At 36.4% G+C, this 18,887-nt stretch overlaps 1 protein-coding gene across 2 annotated transcripts in view; it reads left to right on the top strand.

Annotated features, from left to right (window-relative positions):
• Positions 1–18,887, top strand: part of Actr2 (actin related protein 2) — a 43,413-nt gene that overhangs the window by 338 nt on the left and 24,188 nt on the right. The window contains exons 2-5 of one of the 2 annotated variants that reach the window (XM_033764401.1): positions 9,232–9,342; positions 11,677–11,691; positions 16,197–16,412; positions 18,255–18,327. In XM_033764401.1, the coding sequence (XP_033620292.1) occupies positions 9,232–9,342; positions 11,677–11,691; positions 16,197–16,412; positions 18,255–18,327 (415 nt within the window). The remainder of the gene's footprint in view (positions 1–9,231; positions 9,343–11,676; positions 11,692–16,196; positions 16,413–18,254; positions 18,328–18,887) is intronic. The other variant, XM_010609730.3, reaches the window with a different exon arrangement.

Consider the following 18,887-nt stretch of genomic DNA (forward strand, 5'->3'; position numbering starts at 1 on the left):
GGCAGCAGACTGCCGGGCGGTGGGCACGGACCCCAGCTACTGCCCGGAGGGGGCCTCTGCTTGCACCGGCGGGGACAGTTTGTCCAAAGTGCCCACAGGAGTAAAAGGCTGGGCTTCGGTGTTCCTTAGGAGGGCTCCATTTCCCCGATTCACCGGTGTGTAACAGGGAGAAAGACCTAGAGGCCTTCCTCTTCCTGTGTAGTTGAAGTTACCGAATGGGAGGCAGGAAACGGGTTTACAGGAAAAAAAGGGAAGTTCCATCCTGCAGCGGCCTCAGCCTTTCGCAGCGCTTCTTAGGGGCTTCTTTCCTTTCCTTCCCTCCGCATGTTATTTTGAGAGAAGAAGGTCGGGTCGGCAGCGCATCGTTTACTTTTTTGTTCTGGGTATTGGTAGTTTGGTCCAGATGCGAAGCAACCCTATAGAGACCAGAGTCCGCTGGGATGATTTGGGGAATCTAGGAGCCCTTCTCCCCAAATGTTAATTCCAATAACCTTGAGAGAAATTACAGTTTTGATTCCTCCTGCCTCATTTTTCAAGTGCAGAATACAAAGATTAGTCTTGAAGATTCTAAAATTGTAACTCGGACTAAAGCACTGATTTAGAAACTACTTGAAAGTGTTTTTTCTGCACCTCCCCATTTAAAAAAAATACATTTTAGGCAGCAAAGTCAAGAAATAAAACGGAAATGTTATTTATTTTGCATATGTTTTGGGGTGATTTCTAACCATTTTTTTTTGGTATTGTGACATTTTGTGACTTCCCATAAAGTTACTAATTAAAATAGGTTTTACTTGAACTTTATAAAGCTGTGGAAACTGGATTGTTTTGGAGCAAGAGGTGTGATAACTGTATTTTCTACTGTTAACACTGCCCTCGACTGTTTTTGCAGACTTTCACAAGCAATGATTTTATATACTAGTTCATTTGAACTAAGTTAAAAATTGTCAGAATAAGGAGAATATTATAATACAGTGGGACACCCATGCAACATACTGTTTTGTTTTGTTTTTAATTTGGTACCAGGGATCTAACTTGGGACCTTGTGCTTGCAAGGCAGGTGGAGGAACCATTGAGCTAAATCCCTGGGCTGTATACAAAATACTTTTTATTTATTTATTTTGGTTTTTTGAAACAGGGTCTCACTATGTAGTTGAGACTGACCTGGAACTTACTATGTGTAGCCCAGGCTGGTCTCAAGCTCACAGCAATCCTCCTGCCTCAGCCTCCTGAGTGCTGGGATTACAGGCATACGCCACCACATCGGCTACAAAACACTTTTTAGAAGAAGGTAGATTCACTTCTATTAAAACATATCTGAGATTTAGTAAGTTTTTAAAAAGTTGAAATATGATCCCATTTTTTATTTTAAAATTATTATATATTTGCCATACATAGTGCTCACATTCATCATAGGGAATTTGTACCTGTACATAATATTTCTCAATTCTTCCCCACTTCAGCCCTTTTTCCCCTCCCCTTGTACAGAAGCTTTGGTTTTGTTTCTTTCCCCCTTGCGTTCTGATTTTAATTCTTCTCCCTTCCTTCCCTTGCCCCATCCATTGTTCTCCTTCCCTACTACATGTTCTTCCTACTCACCAATATCTGTTCTCCATTTTGCTCCTTGTTTACCCTTAGGGTTTCTCACACAAGAGAAGCAATTCAGAATTTAAACTTGTGTGTCTTATTTCACTTAAAATTATGATCTCGAGGTGTATCCATTTACCTACAAATGATTGAAGTTTACCCTATTTTTTTAATGAATATGTTTGTCTCTGAGACAGGGCCTGGTTGTGTAAGCCCAGGCAGGCCTCGAAATCATGATCCACCTGCCTCAGATTCCTGAGTGTTGGGAGACAGGGTCTCACTGTATAGTCCAGGCTGGCCTTGAACTCGTGGTTATCCTTTTCCTGCCTCAGCCAACTAAATTAACTCTGAACATACATGACTGTACAGTTAAAACTCAGTTAAAGATACTTTTAAAATATATTCACTTGATTTCCACTGTAGTCTCAAACTGACTTCTAAATTTTGAAATTTTAAAAATTGAAATAAAATTATTTTGTCTGTAACCGTGTCAGATACTCAAACTTATACTTTAATGGATTCCTCTTTGAGGGGTTCTGGATGATGCACTTTGTAGGGTGCTTATACATGTGGGGTTTTTTTGTTTGCTTGCACTGTGCTGCTAGCGCCTATAAGGATTTTGTTTTTTTGTTTGTTTTTGAGGAGGGTACTAGAGATTAAACCCAGAGGTGCTGTGCCACACACAAAGGATGCCCAGCCCTTTATTTTTTTGTTCTGAGACAGAGGCTTTCTAAGTTGCCCAGAATGGATCTGATTGATGTTCCTGCCTCCGCCTCCCAAGTAGCTGGGATTACAGATGTGCGCACAGCCTATATGAGGTTTGATACTCACTTAGAATAGGAATGTTACCATAAGTGAATATTTATATTGCTACTTCTTTAATGCAGCTAATGTTAGAAAGCTGATTATGTAATCTGTTACTTCAGAATCTTGTTTCTTAGGACAAAACATCTGTTATTATGAAGTAAATAAAAAGCTGAAAATTCACACAACAGTATTACTTAGTGTTATATTTGCTTAAAAATATTATCCGTAATTTCCTTAGACATGGTTGGTTTCAAATGAAGAAACAACTGATAAAATATGTTATATAACAATCAGGAATGTTGTAATATTTCTGAAAATTTAGAGGACTAGTAACTACTTACAGTCTATGTTCTATTTATTCAAGACATAATCATTTTTATTTTATTTAGGTATGTGGAATTACAATGATGCCTTTACAGTTAAATATAAAGACATTCAGATTTAATTTTTTAAAATTCATGGAATTAGTAGTTAATATGAAATGTTTTCATTTGTCCCTTAAATGCTTTAGGTTTTAAAATTATGGGCTGTTAGAAGAACCAGGCGTGGTGGTGCATGCCTGTAATCCCAGCACTTGGGAGGCTGAAGCAGGAGGATCACCATGAGTTTGAGGCCAGCCTAGGCTACATAGTGAGTTCAAGGCCAGCCTGAACTACATAGCAAGACCCTGTCTCAAAAAACAAACCGAAGGGGGAGGCTGTTTGAGAAATTGTTTTATTATTATTATTATTATTATTATTATTATTATGCTGGGGATTGAATCCAGGGCCTCGGACCCACAAGACCAGGTAGTTTCCACTGAGCCATATCCCAGCTCTGAAAAGTTGATTTTTTAAAAATCCCTTTGGCAAGCACAAAATTCAATACTGTAAGAGTAGGTACATTCTTCAGACCAGGTCAGTCCTACTCCATTTCCTCATTTTCTCCCAGCTAGATCAGTACTTTAGGGCATCCTACAGGAGAAAAATTTATCTGATTACAGTAGTTTATGGGCCTCTCAAATCTAAAACAGCCACTGAAAATGGCCAGCAAAGGAAACATCTGGAGACCCTCTGTAGAGCTCCAGGTTTTGGTCCCTTTTAGTTGGTCCCACGTCCCTTGTGTTGTATATCCTGTTACCAAACTTGGGTGATTTCACCTGTAATTAGTTCATCATCAAAATGAAGACTTCTTGAGTGCCTACTATTTTATTGGCATAATGCTTAATAAGATCTAATGATACATCCAAGTGTGGTGGTGCATGCCTGTAATCCCAGTTCTCGGGAGGCTGAGGCAGGAGGATCGCTGTGAGTTCGAGACCAGCCTGGGCTACATAGTTGGGTTCCAGGTCAGTCTCTACATAGTGAGACCCTGTCTCAAACCCCCCCAGAAAAAAATCTAATGATACAGAGACGCTAAAAATTCTAGAATAATTAATTCACATTTGTAGTTCATTTTGCCCTGCTTTGTCAGGCTTATGCTAATATACATTTTGAATTTAGGAGTGTTTGAAATAGAGATTAAACCAAAAACTTTGGTTTCACCCTACCGACTGCTTTGGAATAAATAAATATTTTGGTTACCAAAGATAAGAACAGTCACGATGCACTTAAATTAATATACCAGTACCATCAGATAAAATTAGTAACAGAACACAGACTAAATAAACTCACACAGAGCTTTGTAACTCCCCCCCTCTTTTTTCTTTGAGGAAAAATTGTTCTTTTAGAGAAGATAACATATTTTTCTTCCTCTTTGCTTGGAGGAGCATACTGCTCATGCTCCTACCATTTGATGACTCAATGGGAAGTAAGTGAGGCAGTTTAAACCACAGTGCTGTGAAGAGGAAACTATATATGGTAAAATCTATTTGTTAAACAGCCTATTGCATACAATGAGAGAACTAAGTTACCAGGTCTTAAAATGATTGGCATGGGGGAGGAATTGTAAAGATGCACCAAGTGAACAATCTAGAAAATAATTTCTTTGTATTTTGTCACATCATGGTTTCACTTTTTTTAAACGCACTTTTTTGGGGTTTTTTTGCCAGAAAGGAGTGGTCAGGTTGACTTTTAAATTTATATTATTGAAAAATGGAATATTTAATTAAGTTTTTATAACTGTTAATGCATTCACATTTGAAATTATGTGAAGTAGTGAAGTTTCTATTTTGGTGGAATATCTAATACCCTTTAGGAATGCTAACCCTGAATTCTAAGCATATGCTTCTGGTAAGCTATTGTTTAGTAATTAGTAAGTGATTAGTAAGTTTACTATAAGTAAGTGATTAAGCTATTAGTAAGTGATACTTAATTTGAAAACCCAAATTTTCTTTTTTTTTTCTTTTTGTAAAGCGGTTACTAGATTTACAGTTATTTCTGTAGTATTAGAAATTTTTTTTTGGTACCAGGGATTGAAGTCAGGTCTTTGCGCTTGCAAGGCAGGGCAACAAACCGCTGAGCTAAATCCCCAGCCCAGAAATTTCCATTTTTGTCTTCTGGGGCACTTGCAATTGTTTGGCATTTAAAATATACTCGGGAATTTTAAAATATGAGCTACCTACCTGAACATTTATGCAGTAATCAGGAAACACTAATGTGATTATTTACCATTTTGCCCTGTTACGTTTCCACTGTGTGCATATGGCTCCCGGTGAGAGGGAAGATTTTTCAACCTTAGCAGCCTCCTCCATGTACCTGGGTTTGACTTATGGCCCATCCCAGGTTGCTTCTCCTTCCTTCAACTTCTGATATGATTTCTTATTCAACAAAATCATTAATCTCCAGTTAGTACACAGAAAATGGCCTTGCAAATGTGTAGATTTTCTTTAGTCAGTTGTTCTCTATTTCCTGTGAGAACATTTATACTTCAATAAGTGAGCATTTTCAATTTGGTGAGTGAGTACTTATAACCCTCCCACTCTCCATATTTACTTACTACTTTGAGGTTAAATATATGAATTTATTATTCAATCCAGGTGTGGTACATTCTTGTAATCTCAGCTACTTGGGAGGCTGAGGTAGGAGGATTGCAAATTTGAGGCCAGCAAGGGCAACCTAGCAAGACTGTCGCAAACTAAAAATTGAAAAGGACTAGGATTGTAGTTCAGTAGTAGAACATTTGCCTGACATGTGCAAGGCCCTGGGATCAGAACTGCAGACAAAAAAAGAAATTAGTGTTCAAAAAGTACTTACTGTCTACATTTTTTAGATAGATGCATAAATTATTACTGACATTAGACTAGTGATTATGACATTTTATTTGTACTGAAATTTGGGTAAGGTTGGGATGATGAAAATAATATTTTTCTCTACCTTCCCACATCATTTCAGTACATACAAAGTGAGCAGGATTTTGATTATTTCCTCTGTGCTAAACTGTTCCTCCACATCCTTCTAGGTCATACTAATTATTTGAGGAGGCATTGTGGAAAAATGAACCAGTGATCCTGAATTCTATTTAGTATTTGTTTAGTTGGGAAGTATACTCTCATTTTTCACCATCAGCCACAATCAGATGAGAGGTACATATGAGCAAGCAGGTTGTCTATACATATACCACCATATTACTAACTTCTGTACTGTGAGGTAACCCAATAAGAATTGTATGGTATTACACTTTTAAAAATGGGTAACTGTACCTGAAAAATACCCTAGCATTGGTGGTCCTAGTTTGGTAAACTTCCAAAGTAGGTTTTTTGGGTATAAAAGAAAACATATCTGAATAGTGTGTTTTACTTAGGTTCTAAAATTAAACTGAAAGGACAAATTAAGGTGGCATTGGGAATGTAAAATTTCTGACAGACTTTTCGTAAAAGCTTAAGTTGTTTAAATCATAATTTTAACATTTAAAAAGCTCTTTATGAAAGACAAGTAAATTCTGGGTGGCAGAATGTTCTAGGCTATTTATAGTTAAATGTGGTTCATCAGCATCATCTCCAACAAGGTTGCTGTAGAGATGTTTGAATATTTTTATATTTTGGAGGTGGGTTAGTCAAAAGTCACTGAGGTTTAGATGCTGCTAAATTTTACCACATCAAATAAAACAATTCCTTGTACATTGTAGTTTCCATCAAGGGGTACATTAATATTTTCTGTCCATTTTTGTATTATTAGTGTTGTGCGTTACATTCTGGTTTTCATCCTGATTCTTCAATGGAGTCATAGAACACTACTTTTTCTGATACTAAATGTATAGTCGTTATTTAGTATCTGAAGGATTTTTAAAAATGTTTTTAATGTTTTTCTTTTGTTTCTTTGAGACAAGGTCTCGCTGTGTAGTTCAGATAGGCCTTGAACTCTCTGTGTAGTCTAGGCTGGCATCAAACTCAGGGCAGTCTTCCTGCTTAAGCCTCCTAAGTGCTGGAGTTACAGGTGTGCACCACCATGCCTAGCAGGGGATTGGGTCTTGAGACCGCACTCATGCACACACGCATGCACACTATGCTAAAGACTTTTTCTTAATAAGTCAGAAGTAACATTTTAAATTTTTTTTTTTTTTTTTGAGACAGGGTCTCACATAGTTGAGAACTCACTATGTAGCCCAGGCTGGTCTCAAACTCACAGCGATCCTCCTGCCTCAGCATCCCGAGTGCTGGGATTACAGGTGTGTGCCACCACACCCAGCTAAAATTTTTAATGTTGAACATGCACCTACCATGTGCCAGACACCATTCTAGGTGCTGGAGTTTTATCAGTAAACTAAATTGTTAAAGGGGTAGAGATTATAATTACATTTCCTTTATTAATATATCTTCCTCCTCTCACTCTGAAATTTGTAATTCCCCTTTTATTGCAGATAGGTAAATTAATTAGATATCTTGTAGGCAGTTAGACAGGGCCTCCCTCAAGGAACCAACACAGCAAGGAGCCAACATAGAGGACAATCAAGACACATTCACTGAAGGCCAGAATTGTAAAAGCAGAGAAACTAGTAACCTTTGTGCTTCCCCTGGGAATAAAAGTGATTGATGTTCAAAATAGATTTCAGTCACCTAGGTGGGGGGCCAGCGTCTTAACCCAGCCTTTCCAGGAAATATCCCTGATCTCCACCCTTATTGAAAATGCTTGTACTCTTGCTACGGGACTTGCTCCCTCATTTGACCCCCCCCCCCGTTTAATCAATATTACCTGGTGAGTGTACTTGTAATTTTATTGTTGGTCATGGTTTTGCCCCACCTTGTAATTTTCCACTGGGTCTTGCAGTTTTATCTCACCTTGTACCCGCCTCACCACATGGCTTTGCTGTATAAAGCATATTTGAGAAGTGGGGTGAGTTGGGCAACCCACTTTCCAGTTCCCCTTCTGTCTCTCTTAGAGGCTTTTTTCCCCTGTTCTTTTGCCTGTTCTTTTTTTTGGGGGGGGTACTGGAGATTGAACTCAGGACCTTGTGCTTGCAAGGCAGGTGGCGGCGGAACCACTGAGCTAAATCCCCAGCCCCTATTTTTCCTATTCTTAACCTCTGTTGTTCCTACAATTCATTATTCAATTTTAGAGAACACGAACTTACTTTTCAGATATCTAGTAGGTTTGGGAGTTACATCTCCCCCCCATGTCACTTTTTGCTCTTAAAACATTATTGATACAGAAATTAGAAATCTTAGCTTAGCTTCTTTTAAAAGTTTTACTGTAGTTGCTATATCACCTAGAATGCCTTTTTTTTTTCAGTTTCTTACATACATAAAATAGAAATATTATTAGAAGCATTAATGTGCCTTTCTTAGAAGTACATTATCTGAATATGAAATATAACTGTAAAAATGTAAATAGCCTAAAACACCTAATGTTTACTTTCATATGATGTTGGTCCTGTTGCCACTTGGTTTTTCCTTTTTTCCTTTTTTTGAGACAGGGTCTCACTGTGTAGTTGAGACTGACCTGGAACTCACAGTGTAGCCCAGGCTGGTTTCGAACTCTCAGCAATCCTCCTGCCTCAGCCTCCCGAGTTCTGGGATTATAGGCGTGCACCATGCCCGGCTTTGGTTTTCCCATTTTGGAAAATGAGTTTAAGTAAAGCTTATAATATAAAGCCTACTTTAGAATTAAGATTTAGTTCTATTCATTTCCTAGTTTTTGTTAGGGATGGAACCCAGGGCCTTTGTACTGAGCTACATCCCCAGCCCTTTTATATTTCTTTTGTTTTGTTTTTGTTTCTGCCGTACCTGCATTGAATTCAGGACCTTGTGTTTGAGGCAGGCGGCAGCACCGCTGAGCTAAATCTCCCTCCCTGTATTGCTTTATTTTGAGACGCTGTCTCAACAAGTTGCTCAGAGTGGCTCAAACTTGTGATTTTCCTGCTTCAGTCTCCAGAGTAGTGGGATTACAGGTGTGTGCTGTCATACCCCAAGTTCATTTAAAAAAATCAAAAACAAAAACTTACCATTTGTTGATACAGCTTGAATGACCTCTGTGCACCAAGACTTCTGTTAGACTTCATGAACTACTCAGCTTTGCGACCTACTTTTAGGGGGCTTTTCCTTTACTGGGGGAATGTAAGCACCAATAAACAGTTAACTGGTAAAAACAAAGTAACCCATGAACTTCAGAGCTAGTGCTTTGAAAGAAAAGGAGTAATAGAGTAGGTGACTACTTGGGGTAATTTGAAAGCACTATACGTTTGTTTGTTTTTGAGACATGTCAGGCTGGCCTTAAAATTACTGTGTAGCCTAAGCTGGCCTTAAATTTGAATTGATCCTCTTGCTTTATTCAGCCTCAGGAGCACTGGATTATAGGTGTACACCACCACACCTTGCAGTGTAAGTTTAAAATATTGTATCATTGCAAAGTGGTGTTTTTCATTTGCTGTTTTTAATTAATTATAGTAAGTATCTTGACACTAACCACTTTTACTCTTTCCTTGCAGTTTGTGAAGTGTGGATATGCAGGCTCCAATTTTCCAGAACATATCTTCCCAGCTTTGGTTGGCAGACCTATTATCAGATCAACCACCAAAGTGGGAAACATTGAAATCAAGGTAATGTTTTATTGTTAAAATGACTCTTAAGACATATGAAATTTTCTTTAAATTAAGTATTTTTAAAATATGATGCCATGAAAAGCAAAGGAGGAGAGTAGAATTTCTCCTTTTTAATTTATGTTAACACCTGAACAAGGGTGCAAAAAGTTAGTATCATCTAATTTTATTTATGTATTTCTTAATGATACTACTACCTGGAATATAACTTTTAAAAACATTGAATTGATGCAAAACACTGAATTAGTAATTAAAGTCATCCTATTATATAGTTTACTTTTTAGAAGAAATCAATCTGGTAATTTTACGTCTCTTACTCTGATATATTTGTCATTACATCTTAGTGTCACTTTGGGACCTTAGATGTTTTCCCCCATGTTTTCATTTTTTATGTAGCTAGTCAGAAAAACACAGAATGTAAATCTCATTGGTCCCTCATTTTCACTAATGTAATAACTGATTTCTATAATGTGCTGAAGCAAGCTGTTCAGATCTTTATTTGGCCTTGCACTATCTATTTTAACAATGAGGAGAGGAGGGAAAGTTGTCATCACCTGCTTGCTTTACTTAGATAAAGAAACTACATATGAATGATAGATTTTTCTCCCACAGATTAGAAATCATTGGGAATTAAGCAATTTTATAAAAAAGAATAGAACAATCAAAAGGTCAGTGAACTGGGCATGGTGGCTCATGTCTATAATCCCAGCACTTGAGAGGCAGAGGCAGGAGGATTGCCACAAGTTTGAGGCCAGCCTGAGCTACACAATGAGTTCAAGGCCAGGCTGAACTACAAAGAGTGAGACCTTGTTTCCAAAAAAAAAAGCGACAGTGGTCACCAATTGAGTTTAAATTCTTCAGGTGGCCCTGAGATCAAATTCTACGGAATGCAGTAGAATATAGGGGACTCTAAATAAATTCTTTGTGAACAAGCTAGCATTCTGGAGAGTCTTTGGGACAGTCACTGGAGATATATAGGAAAGTAGGGGGTTAGAGAATTGAGTTGCACAGTAAACAAAAGGGAAACTGAAATTCAGGTTCTTTTTATTTATTTATTATTTTTTTGGTACCAGGTAATTGAACTCCGGCCCTTACATTTTCAAGGCCCGTGGTGAAACCACTGAGCCAAAATCCCTGGCCCGAAATTCAGGTTCTTAATTTTTTGGGGGGTATCAAGGATCGAACACAGGACCTGGTGCTTGTGTGGCAGGCAGTGGCACTGCTGAGCTAAATCCCTGGCTCCTTGATGTTAATTTTTTTTTTTTTTGTACCAGGGATCGAACTCGGGTCCTTGTACTTGCAAAGCAGGCGGTGGAACTACTGAGCTAAATCCCTGACCCCACTGGATGTTAATTTTTAAAAGACTAAAAATTTGAATTCTGGCCTCTTAAGTTACAAAAACAAAAGTGGTACACTCCGTATAAGGCTTTTCAAAATGAAGGATCTTTTGGGACATTTATGGGATTCCTTACTCTGTTTTTGTGAACTCCTGCCATTCTAATCAAATTCTAAAAGAATTTCAACTACAAATATAGTTAATAATAGCGATAAGGGCAAACTACTGTTTGAGGGTAATATTTTTACTTAGTGTGTGACTTTTATATTTATGGACAAAATTTTTTTTGAGGTATAAAGGATCATCTTATATAGCCATTGTCATTCTCCAACATAGGCATAAATGGATATCTCTTCTTGCCCACTTTCTTCCTTTTTTAAGGCCAACTGATATTATACACTTTGATATTCTAATAAGGTATTTTTGCCAAAGAATTCCCTGATAGTACTGCTAATACAATTTGTCATTCTGTATTCTATTATCTCAGTTCTTTTCATTGTGCTCAGTCTTAAGCTTTTCAAGTTAAATTGTTTTTTCAGTAAAATAGAGAGACCTTGTCGATTTTAACCTGTGTGCTAGTGTTTGGACAACCCTGAACTAACCCTCTGCCTACTCAGCTAGAACTTTGCTATAACTGTTTTATTTTTCTTAAAGTTCTTAAATTCAGTAATGAATTAAGGAAGCTTGACTCTTTGGAATTTCTGTGCGTAGTGGACTGACTTGTATTTGTGTGTCTTGTTAGCTAAAATGTGATGATTGACTAAAAATATGGAAATTTAAATCATTTATTAGTTAATTTTCATACAGGAGTAATAACTGTCCATGTTACTTTGGCCCTTATTGTTAACTCCATAAAATATACTAGTACTACATCTGACCTCAACCTAATTTGTCTGTTGCTTGTATGTTTAAAAATTTCAGTGAGGATTTTATTTAGGCCTTTTCTGACTCTTACTTCTACCTTCTCTTTCTTCACCTTTCTTGACCTGTTGAAGTAGAATAACAAAAAGATGGTAAGTGAGGTTACACACATGCTCTCTGTTTGTTTTCCACTTTTGCTTGGTGGGACAGTAGCTGTTGTTTTGTGCCCCTTTAGTATTGGGGAGGGGGGATGATTCCATATTTTTACTTTAAGTACTTTAATTTTTAACCCTTTTCATTGCTTCAGTTTGTTAGCAACTAATTAAGTCTTGTATTTCCTGATTGCATACAATGGATCAAATAAGAGCTAATTACTAACATAGTTTTGAATTGTTTTCCTTGTTTTTTCTGTAGATGAATGTTATAATTAAACTGGAATGTGATGTACATAATAGTAGAAACCAAGTACCCTTTTTGTAAGATATATATGATCCCAAAAATTGTAGTGAAGCTCTGTTTGGATAAATTCACTTTATTGACAATATTAAATTAAAATATTGCCCGTCATACCTTGTATATATATATATTTGCATCCATTGTGGAATCATATATATTTACTAAGTGAGATAAATTTTAATATATATGAACTATAAATGGAAAAAGAAAAATAAAAGAATGACTTGTTTCTTTATCATCCTTACCAATGAATAGATTGGGCAATATTTTCTGAGGATAAATAAGTTAAAGGTAAATCTGTAAGGCTTTCCTACAATCAATAGAAACCTTCCCCCAAATAAATACCATTGTGAGGTGCCTTTTTCTATTCACCTAGAATAGCCTATCCCAGACATTAGGCTCTTTCATTACCTTTTTGTCTCAGAGTCTGTAGATGTGTGTCTATAAAAGATATTTTCAAGTTTGTTTAATAGCATTTGTAAGCAATTTTGAAAAACATGAAAATCAGGTATTTCTAAAGATGTGATCTGTTTTAACTAGTAATGATACTTTGTGAAGTCTTTTAAATAAACAAAAGTAACAAAAAGAAATTTCTATATTTTTCCTATAAAAATAATTATGCATTTGTCTTAAAAATCTTACACTGTTTTTTTTTATTTTTTCTGGTTTTTTGGAGACAGGGTCTCACTATGTAGTTCAGACTGCCCTGGAACTCACTGTGTAGCCCAGGCTGGTCTCGAACTCACAGCGATCCTCCTGCCTCAGCCTCCCGAGTTCTGGGATTACAGGTGTACGCCACCACTCCCGGAGTTACACTGTTCCCCCCACCCCTGCGGTACCGGGGATCGAACTCAGGACCTTGCACTTGCCAGGCACAGCGCCACTGAGCTACACCCCCGGCCCTTTGCTTAAAATCTTGAAGAGAGTTTTTTTTTGGTATCAGGGATTGAACTGGTCCTTGGTGCTTGCAAGGCAAGCGGCAGAACCACTGAGCTAAATCCCCGGCTGAAGAGATTTTTTAAAGTGTGTACTTGTAAATAAACGAACAGGGTAGCCTTGATTTAACAGGTTTTTTTTTTTTTTTTTTTTTTTTTTTTTAAGGGAATTGTTTTTTAGGGATGTAATTGTGATTTTAAATTTGTATTTATTTTCTAATTTGAGGTGACATTGTTCACAGTGATTCTTGGCAAGTATAATCTATATTGCCTGCTTTTAGTAAAACAAAGGCCAGACAAACAATGTTTCAGTTACTGTTGGTTTGGGTTTGTTTGTTTGTTTGTTTTCCATTTTTTCAAATAGATGATTTTTTTATTCTTTCAAATAATAGATTAAGTCCAGCAGTGGAATAGAGAGTAAAGATGTAAGGCCAGATCTGGTTGTTTATAACTTGGTTCTAGGGGGGGATGGTGAGGACAATTTACATAACATTCAAAGCATTTATTTTATTTTATTATTATTTTTTTTTTTTTTGGAAAATTGAAGAGTCCTAGGGAAGATTATTCAATAATTACAGAGAAGATTGTACTTTTAAATAAAAATTTTAGCTATAGAATTTTTAAATTTGGTAGTGTGAATGTAATAGTAAAGAAGCTTTGCACTTTTCAAATAAATTGGCACTTCTAGTCCATTTTAAATGTCCTTTCTGTGCGGAAGGAGCTAAGAATACTCAGTGCCAAATATTCCTTTCAGTTAATCCTTTATGGTATGCATGGTCCTAGAAGTAGATACATGGGGCTTTTGGGCCAGGGATTTAGCTCTGGTTCTGTTGCCTGCCTTGCAAGCACAAGGTCCTGAGTTCAATCCCCAGTACCCCCCAAAAAAGATATATGGGCTTTTTATTTTGAGTTGGCATTGTGTCAGCCATTTTTAAACCTTTTTTCTTGAATGGGATAAAAAGTTTTTTGTTGAAATGAGATCAGACTTTAAACTGGCTTAAATATTAACTGGTTTTATAAACCAATTAATAACTGCATATAACACAAAGAAAGATACACTCATTATAGGGGAAAGTAAGTAAAGAATAGTGTATTAAATTAGATTTATTAATAACCAAAAGTTGTACAGATTTCTCCTCTAACATTTATTAAATATTTAAAATACATAAAAATGGGCCAGGGATTTAGCTCAGTGGTTCCACTGCCTGCCTTGCAAGCATAAGGACCTGAGTTCGATCTCGATCCCCAGTACCAAAAGTTAATAAATAAAAAATAAAATAAAATATATAAGAATGTTCAAGAATTTTACAGTGAAATCCATGTACCTACCACCTAGATTCTGACATTAACATATAATACTGATTTCTCACATACTGTTGAAGTATCTACCCATCAGACTTATCTTGGTTTTTAAATTTTATGTTCAGTATTTCAAAGTACCAATATACTTCTCCCTAAATACTTCAGCATATTACATGTCTTCAGAAATTCAGATTTTTCATTTTGTGTTTTCTTCCCCTGAAGATTCTGAGTAGTTAGAAGTTAAGAAATTTGGATTATTAAGTTATGGGAAAATAAACTATAAAAATTTATTGCAGTAGAAAGTTTTAGTGAACATTTCTAGTTTCTGCTTTTGTTTTCCCTTGTGATGTTGATTTTGTTGGATTTTCCAGAAATCTGTTCATTAATAGATTCTTAATCCTAGTTTTACCTGATTAATTTTTTTTAAAGTTTAAAACTCATCTTTTTCAAACCTCCATTTTAAGTCATCTCATGTTAATTTGCGTATTTTCCTGTAAGTTGAACTCCATATTTAGCAAGTAGTGTTACCGGGTCTCACTATGTAGTTGAGACTGACCTGGAACTCACTATGTAGCCCAGGCTGGTCTTGAACTCATAGCGACCGATCCTCCTGCCTCAGCCTCCCAACTGCTGGGGTTACAGGTGTGCGCCACCACGCCTGGCTGTTTACTTTTGATATTTTAAAAACTGAGTCCATCAGCACATAAATTAATATTTAATTTCTTGACTCTGGTTTCTAAAATAAGTTTAAATTCTAGGACATTATTAGTCTTTTACATACAAAACTTGATTTTTCAAATGTGGGCCATTTTAAATATGCTCTCACTGGAGATAAGAGTTGAGTATTATGCTTTCTATGTGGTAGTATGGATTTCCAGTATTATACTTTAAGCTGAAAACTTTGCCTGTAACATAATTCCAATGAATGAGTTGTTTTCTTATTCTTAATTTTTTTTTTTTTTTTGTACAGAGAAATCAAACTCAGGACTTCCCGCTTGCCAGGCAGGCGCTGTGCCACTGAGCTAAATCCCTGGCCCTATTCTTACTTTGTTAAAATTTTCATTCATCTTGATGAGGCATACAGAGTGACCAAAAAATACACTAAATGTTTACTTTTTTGTTTTTTGTTTTTTGTTTTTTGTTTTTTGGTACTGGAAATCAAGCTCATGACCTTATGCTTGCCAGGCAGGCGCTGTGCCACCAAGCTATATCCCTTGCCCTGAATATTTACTTTTTAAAAAATTACGATAAAAGACCACATTGCTATTAATCCCCCTCAGAATACTTCTGGCAATGTGTCTTTTGGTGTAGTAAGTTGTACATTTTAAAGATTCAGCTATTTTTCGGTCATTCCCCATATGTAGAAACTTAAATTTTAGTTCAGACATGTAGGTAGAAGTTTGAGAAATTTATGTTCATTGGTACATGAATGTATTATTATAGAGTAATAATCACTTTACTTTTTGCTTTTATTGTGATTCTAGTACTTAAATTTATCACTTTGATAATTAGTAGTACAAAGATGTGCTGCATGCATCAATCATTTTCCTACAGGATTTTTTTCCCTGATGTGCTATTTCACATATCACAGGACTTAGTTTTTGAATATTTGAGCAAAAGAAACAGATGAAACCTCATACAAATCTTCCAAAATATGAAAATGTGGGGTTTATTTGTGCTATTGCTCTTCTTTTGGAAACATGTATTAAAGGTAAGGTCAATTTATTGATTTAAACCACATAGTCCATAAAAATTGATTATCTATAATTAAATTTTCCAAGACATTTTTCTTACAAGAAAAGGTTTTTAACTTGTGGAACAAAAAACTTCTATGTGAAAAAATGCCAGAAGGATTAAAATTAATTATTCCAAAATTTTCTGGAATACCATGGGAATATAATTTTCTAAAACTTCTTTATGTAAAAACTTGACTTGTCTAAAGCTTTGGTATTATAATTTTCTAGGATCTTATGGTTGGTGATGAGGCCAGTGAATTACGCTCGATGTTAGAGGTTAACTACCCAATGGAAAATGGCATAGTACGAAATTGGGATGACATGAAACACCTGTGGGACTATACATTTGGACCAGAAAAACTCAACATAGATACCAGAAATTGCAAGATCTTACTTACTGAACCTCCTATGAACCCAACCAAAAACAGAGAGAAGATTGTAGAGGTAAGTTTGAAGTAAAGATACATATATGTGTATCTCTGTGATGTTATGTTACATCAAAACTTTGTTTTTCTTGTTGTTGCTATAGATGAAGGGAATAAACATAAGCCATTTATTTTGCATTCGCTATAGGTTGAGCATCTGTAATCTGCAATCTAAAACATTTTGAGCATTGGCGTGATGCTTAAGAAGTTTTGGATTCTGGAGCATTTTAGATTTTGGCTTTTTTTTTTTTTTTTTTAACTGAGGATCGAACTCAGGACCTTGTGCTTGCAAGGCAGGCAGTGGAACCACTGAACTAAATCATCCCCGGCTATGTTAGACAATATTTTGAAAGTTGAGTTGAAACTCGAATTTTTTGGTTTTGGCCTTTTGTTCTTTTGAGACTGGTTTTCACTATTTTGCCTAGGCTGGCTTCAAACACCTGGGCTCAAGTGATCTTTCTGCTTCATCCTCCCCAGTTCCTGGGTCTCCAGGTGTGTGCCACTCCATCCAGCTGAAATTTAATTTTTGTATGAAGTTTTTGGGAATGTTAAAGCCATGCTTTTAGTTACAGAATCAATATAATCACTTATGGTTCATATTTTAATATTTATTTGCTTGCTTTGGCAATTATTAATAATGTCCTATTTTAATCTCATCCAGAAGTTATTTTAGTAGTACAAATACTTTAATGGTCTTACAAATAAAATCAAATTCTAACAGATTTAGCTGGATATGGTAGTGTATGCCTATAATCCAGCACTTGGGTGGCTGAAGGACGAAGGTTGCTGCAAGTTCCAGACTTGCCTGGGCTATATAGTGAGTTTAAGGCTAGTCTGAACACCGTCGTGAGACCTTCTGTCTCCAATACAAGGAAAGAAAAATTCTAACAGCTTTTCTTTTTTTGTTTGTCTATTTGTTGAGACAGGGTCTCACTATGTAGTTGAGACTGACCTGGAACTCACTATGTAGCCCAGGCTGGTCTTGAACTTGCAGCGATCCTCCTGCCTCAGCCTCCCGAGTGCTGGAATTACAGGCATGCGTCACCACGCGCGGCTTCTAATAACTTTTCAAGTTAGCACACATATAATTTTATTTTCATCCCTGTCACTCTGAATGCCTCATCAAGATGAATGAAAATTTGGGGTGATATAGCAAAGTATGAATAGACCTGGCATGTAAAGGTACAAGATCTCAGTAATGAATGTAACTGTACTGTCTACCTAGAGTGTACCAATAAATTCAATTAAAAAAAAAAAAAGTAAGAATAGGGCCAAGGATTTAGCTCAGTGTCACAGCACCTACTTGGCAACCCAGGAGGTCCTGAGTTCGATCACCAGTACAAAATATAAGTAAGTAAGTACATAAATAAAGTAAGTGACCAAAAAAATACACTAAATATTTATGTTTTATGTTTTGGTGGGTTTTGTTTGTTTGTTTGGTACTGGAAATCAAACTCATGACCCTGCGCTTGCAAAGCAGGCATCCCAGCCCTGAATATTTACTTTTTTTAAAATTACAATAAAAGACCTCATTGCTATTAATCCCCCTCAGAATACCCCCACATGATTCAAATACCCTGCTCCCATTGTTCTGGCAATGAATTTTTTAGTGTAATAAGTTTTAAATTTAAAGATTCAGCTATTTTTTGATTATTCCCCATATGTAGAAATTTAAATTTTAGTTCAGACATGTAGGTAGCAGTCTTTGTAGGAGAGGTGCTAATTAGAATGGAAGGCTTTTCTAGGTCTCTGATTCTGAAGCTTCCGTGAGTGAATCCACTCTGTGAGATTGAAAGAAGCATGTAAATTTGCATCACCTAACTTTCTAAATGCCATTTCTTTTCTTTCTCTGAATGTTCAGGTAATGTTTGAAACATACCAGTTTTCTGGCGTATATGTAGCCATCCAGGCAGTTCTGACTTTATATGCTCAAGGTAGGTGAAGCTTAACTATTTCAAAAATTATGTATATTTATGCCAAAGAAATTCAGTTTTTTTATTGTTACAAAACCCAGAAAAATATAGTATGTATCACATTTTGAAATATTTTCACAATTTCTATCATTTGTCAAATGTCGTGTTTTACTTGCTTTATTAGGCATTGAAGATTTAAGGTAAAAAGAGACATGAATTTTTGTTGTTGTTTTTAAGACAGGGTCTTGCTTTGTAGTGCAGTGTGGCCTTGAATTCATTTTTTAGGCCATGCTGGCCTGAAACTTCCATTGATCCTTCTCCCTCAGCCTCCTGAGCGCAGGGATCACAGGCATATACCACCATACCTGATTCCCTGAATTTTTTTTTTTTTTTTTTTTGGTACTGGGATCAAACTCGGGACTTTGTGCTTGCAAGGCAGGCAGCCAAACCACTGAGCTAAATCCCCAGCCCCTCCATGAATCTTTTAAAAATATAGGGTACAGGGTATTGGGCCAGAGATTTAGCTTGGTGGCATCACACCTGCCTGGCAAGCACGAGGTCCCGAGTTTGATCCCTGGTTG

Source organism: Fukomys damarensis, unplaced genomic scaffold, assembly GCF_012274545.1.
Source record: "Fukomys damarensis isolate Sample0158 unplaced genomic scaffold, DMR_v1.0_HiC HiC_scaffold_2, whole genome shotgun sequence".
Lineage (NCBI taxonomy): Eukaryota > Metazoa > Chordata > Mammalia > Rodentia > Bathyergidae > Fukomys > Fukomys damarensis.